Source organism: Anneissia japonica, unplaced genomic scaffold (assembly GCF_011630105.1).
Source record: "Anneissia japonica isolate Jap-2015-1 unplaced genomic scaffold, ASM1163010v1 scaffold287722_len911783_cov160, whole genome shotgun sequence".
Classification (NCBI taxonomy): Eukaryota; Metazoa; Echinodermata; class Crinoidea; order Comatulida; family Comatulidae; genus Anneissia; species Anneissia japonica.
This window is the reverse complement of record NW_022711579.1, coordinates 846897-851775: the sequence shown is the minus strand read 5'-3', so window position 1 is coordinate 851775 and position 4879 is coordinate 846897. Positions and strand designations below refer to the sequence as shown.

Here is a 4879-nt window from a genome sequence, read left to right as displayed (position 1 = left end):
TATATATATTGCCTTGATTTGGCTTCGTGTTCAGTAGATTTCCAAGTGGGACTGACTTTAGCTCTGCTAAGATAGTCTAACGTTTCGTCTGGGTCTGTACCCTAGCTACAATAATGTGGCCTATGAGGCCGATGAAATGTCAAGATTTGTGAAATCAATTTTATTGCACTAAATTAATCTTTATTTATCTGTATGTCTTATCTTTGCATATTTTTGTATTACTGTATTGTATATTTATGCTTTCATATTTATGAATAAAGATGAGTAGCTGGTATTCGGTAAGCAGAAACAAAACATTAGTGTTTGCAATTCTTAAAAAAAGAATACAGTTTAGCTTTCTTGCATTTTCTGTATCTGTTAATATTTAAATTCCTTATTTCAGTTCACATTCAGTAGAAGTAAGCCCGCCATACAATGGAATACATACATTTTCTCTTATTTCCTACCTTCATCACTGAGTAATGGCAGCGTCGCGATTGCTGTTCTAAATCCGTCTAAAACAGCTTTAGTGTAGAAAACACCAACGCGATCCCAAATATCACAGTGTTTGTCTATTCTAATTCGAAACGAATTGTACGAATCTGCATCATCCTTATACCAGGCCTTAGTGTTTGAAGGGAAAAGTGTACTTGCAATTGTTTCTGCTCTGTTTTCCTCTGTGAATTCCGTTCTAGCTTCCGGCGTCTCATCGTAGCGGGTCCCATACAATGGGGACAGTGCTATGCCAATATATAATTCTTCAGATATGTCAGGATGAATAACTGCATTGATAATGTCACAGTCTTTATTTGATTTGACTGCCGCATAATTTGTGTAACCTACAAAGTCAATTACATCCACCTGTTCAGCAATTATACCTAAAAAAATAATATGCGGTTGCTATTATATAAACAATAAATTATAAAACCAAACATAACAAGTTACAGATACCAATAATTGTCAATACCAATAATTGTCAGAATTAAAAGAAAGTACTTTTGAAGAATCTCGTTTGTATTAGCAGTACATAAATTCGTTTTGGTAAATACCACGACGATTGTTTTTATTTAACTCTACCAATGGCTGGCTGTTTAATCTAATGACTGTATACAGATATACAGTACTGCGAGATCATCGACACTTAGGCCAATGCTTTGTATTTGAGATCCTCTGAAACGCCAATTTCAAAAGTTAGAGGTTGATAAAATAATATATAATATATTAGAATCTTACCAAACAATTGCTTCCAAAGTAGAAGTGTGCCAATAACGATCTGTTAAAAAAAAAGATTATTCTACTCCACTATTTAAATAAAATATAAATTAATTATATAAAGTTCACTTTATATACTGGATGTGACAGCTTACTTAGGCGTAGTAACATTAAAAGAGATATAACAACAGTGTTCAAATAAAAAAGGGTTCTCGGAACTCGAACCTGCAACCTTCCGCTACCAAGATGAGTGCCTTATTGCCAGACCACATAGACAATATAAGGGAAAAAATTAAATTATTGTTTTAAATCGAATCACTTTTGGGGTTAACATTTCGATATTTCGTGAACATACAAACTCACTGAAATGGTACGCGCTCCACTTACCAACTGTATTACTCCGCTACCTTCCACTGTACCAACCTAAATTTGCATAACGAATTCTGCAATATCTTGCTTTTGTAGTGACAAGTCCTCGTTCAATGTTTTGTAGGTTCGTGTTAGAGTAAAATATACACAGAGGCACAATTTATTTATAGGGCAACATTTGTTGAGAGCTATGCTACACGATGTATTATCATATCCTTTATTTGAACACTGTATTTACCTTTCTTTGATGATTTATATATAATTTAACAGTGTTAACGGCTATCTTGATCTATATTACAGTATATGCTATTATTTTTTCCAGCCGTACCTATTGTGTAATAGAGTGTATCTGACGTTAGTTGAATCTGCGCAACCACGAAGCCTTTATGGTCTAATGCTACGGTCGGCAACCTTTTACTCCTTAGTACCCATTTATTTATTTATTTATTCTATGTTTTTGTTATAGCTGCCCACGGTCCAAGACCTAAAGTGTTTTTTTTTTTGTTTTTTTTTTTTTTAGAAAAAAAATAGAAATGTCGTCCAAAATACTAAATGTACGACTACAGCACAACTCTAATTTGGGACACCCCTATTCAGGAGACAGTTTTTCGTGAAATTGAGAAAATTATTTCTTTTAGCACTATGACCTCTCCTTTAATGGTATGGGAACACTGTCCGGGTGTGCCAAATGGTAAAATCGATGCATATGCAACCCATAGTAAGGTGATACTTAATTTGTTTTCATTGTTCAATATCGCAAAAACTACACCAGTCTAAAACAAAATATCTTTCAAATTTATATGTTGACACGTTTTGAGCAAGAAACTTCACAACAAACCAGAATGTTTCCCCTGAATCCTTAGTGTGAGCATCACTAGGCCTACTCCAAGCACTATTGTCTAATTTACCCCTCACCATGGGGATTTCCTTTTCTGTGTGTGCTTTCATATAGGATTCTAATCTATAGCATAATGTGCACGTTACTCTATTCATGCTATATGCATCCAATAGAAAGCTCAATATTTAAAAAAAGAATATTTGGTCATTAAATTTGCATTCACTTGGGAACATAATATAATAACTATTTTAGTTTTAACTAGGTCTACATTACTGCTGATTTCACATTCAAATGCATTTTGCATTGCAAATTATTAATATAAATTAGTTATAATTCTACTGTAACTCATTTTTAGGTCAATAAAAATATAATTTTATAATTTTGAAAACATTAGACCAACACCCACAATAAGGGTAGAATTTCACGCTTTGGTGTCCCCTGAATAGGGGTCGGACTTCTACACCTATTAACGGGTCTCGAAGGTATTTATAATAGGGGTTATATCGAGGTATTGTAGTGTCTCGTAACAACAATATGATATTTTGATAATAATTACCTAAACAGCTTTTCAATTTTATGTTCATGATGTGTTGATGTGTAGCAAACAGACCCTACGTAATGCACTCTCTTATTGTAAAAGAGTGAAAATGTCACTCTTCACTTGGAGTGAAACGGTTTTCACTCCAAAAGAGTGACATATCACGGGGTCCGGTGTACCACCAAAAGTCATGTCATATCCCTGTTCTACAGCCAAAACTTAGTCTAAATATCAATTTTCATTTAATTATTTTTATTCTATTTGAAGATATGGCTAACTGAAAATGCAACTTTACAAATGTCGTTGAGAGTTAAAAAGGGGTATGACCCAGAAATTTCAAATGGCCGTAACTTCTAAACGGCTTAGAAATTGGCAAGTCAATTTTTAGGTTTGTTCGTTAGACATGTTGGTATATCATAACCGAGTTTCAAGAAAATCTGAGACGGAGGCCTACCCAACCAAGATTTTCTGAAAATTTGTTGAGTTGGCATGGAATGACCCATTTATCATTTCTTGTATTTTTGCAGATTGGCATAAACGTGGACAATTTAGCCAGAGAGAAAAAATGGAAATACATGCAACCATTTATACTGTCTGTTGGTCCAGCAACAAAACTGAAGCAGTTTTTTTTAATTATTATTATTATACAGTATATACTGTATGACCATGTAGCTATAAAAGCTGGCTCGACGATGGTGGCAGCATTTGATCAGGAATTCAAAGTTTTCTACGCTTTCAACATCGCATTCCCGCGCTGCCTACATGCATTTTATGCACATTTTTTTAGCCGTAGCGTATGGTTGCACAAATGTTGTCCACCCAGGTGCGAGCATTTACTGCGATTTCGACTACTACATTCTAATGTGCCCTTGGATTCTGATTTATGTTGTTTGGGAAAGACATTCTCAACCGGATTTGCTAATTCTTTCAAACTATTATTGTCGGACTCGTTTGTTGGTGCCAGGCATGCTATAAAGCCTACTATCTGATCTTTCCTACTTTGACAAAATCTCTGTGTGTATGCAAGTATTATGCCCATATACTACTACCTTATTAAAAGAACCTAAGTTGTCAAGTTAGTTATTTTACCTAGTAGTAGAGAATACATCTTGCCAATAACCGTCAACTAACTGTTTAGTATCAGGAAGAGAATACATTTATAAAACTCGCATGTTGGGAACTTAAACACAAAGTAACCAAGGAGTACAGCTGTTGCTGGTTTTAAAGGTGAGGTACGCATGGGTCGATTATACACGGATCTGTTTCACGTAAAGTAAAGTTAATGCGACAACATAGTATTAATCGTATTATGGCACACTGTACGATCACAAACTGTACCGACCGTTAAATATAATTAGTAAGTAATATTACTGCTTGAACTTGTAGAATAATTTTTTTTTATTCAATTGAATTAAATTAACTGCAATCAGATGTTTCCTTACAAGAAATATAATAAGCATGCCATATTACTGAAAATGTAATATTTGTGAGTCAAATTAAGAGTATCAAATGTCCATGCCAATACCAATTTAAACTAGTGCAGTCAAACCACAGTGTGCATAGCTCCACCCTGTGCCTGGTTACCGAACAATACGTACGCACTAGGCCGTGTATGGGCGATTTAATTAATTTACTTTATGCTCGAGGATAAGTTCAATCAATCAATCAATCAAACAATAAGAATTCAATTAATCAATACAAATTTATTTCCAAAGTAAACAAAAAGATCCAATAAGAACAGGTTACGATATCAAATAAATTTAAAAATGGAAAAGGGATGACAAAATATGCCCAAACTAAAGTAAATAAAAATTGCTAACTTAGTAATAACGTTAAAAAAATATATTGAAAAAATACATTTATACATTATATACAATTACATATATATATATATATATATATATATATATATAATTATATATATATATAATGTTTGTAGGTTC

General features: G+C 33.5%; 1 protein-coding gene across 1 annotated transcript in view; it reads right to left on the bottom strand.

The window, feature by feature from the left end:
* Positions 1-4879, bottom strand: part of LOC117107555 — a 26298-nt gene that overhangs the window by 19023 nt on the left and 2396 nt on the right. Inside the window, exons 2-3 of the mRNA XM_033249257.1 lie at positions 1213-1252; positions 447-857 (exon numbers count right to left, since the gene is read on the bottom strand). Of these exons, the coding sequence (XP_033105148.1) occupies positions 447-857; positions 1213-1252 (451 nt within the window). The remainder of the gene's footprint in view (positions 1-446; positions 858-1212; positions 1253-4879) is intronic.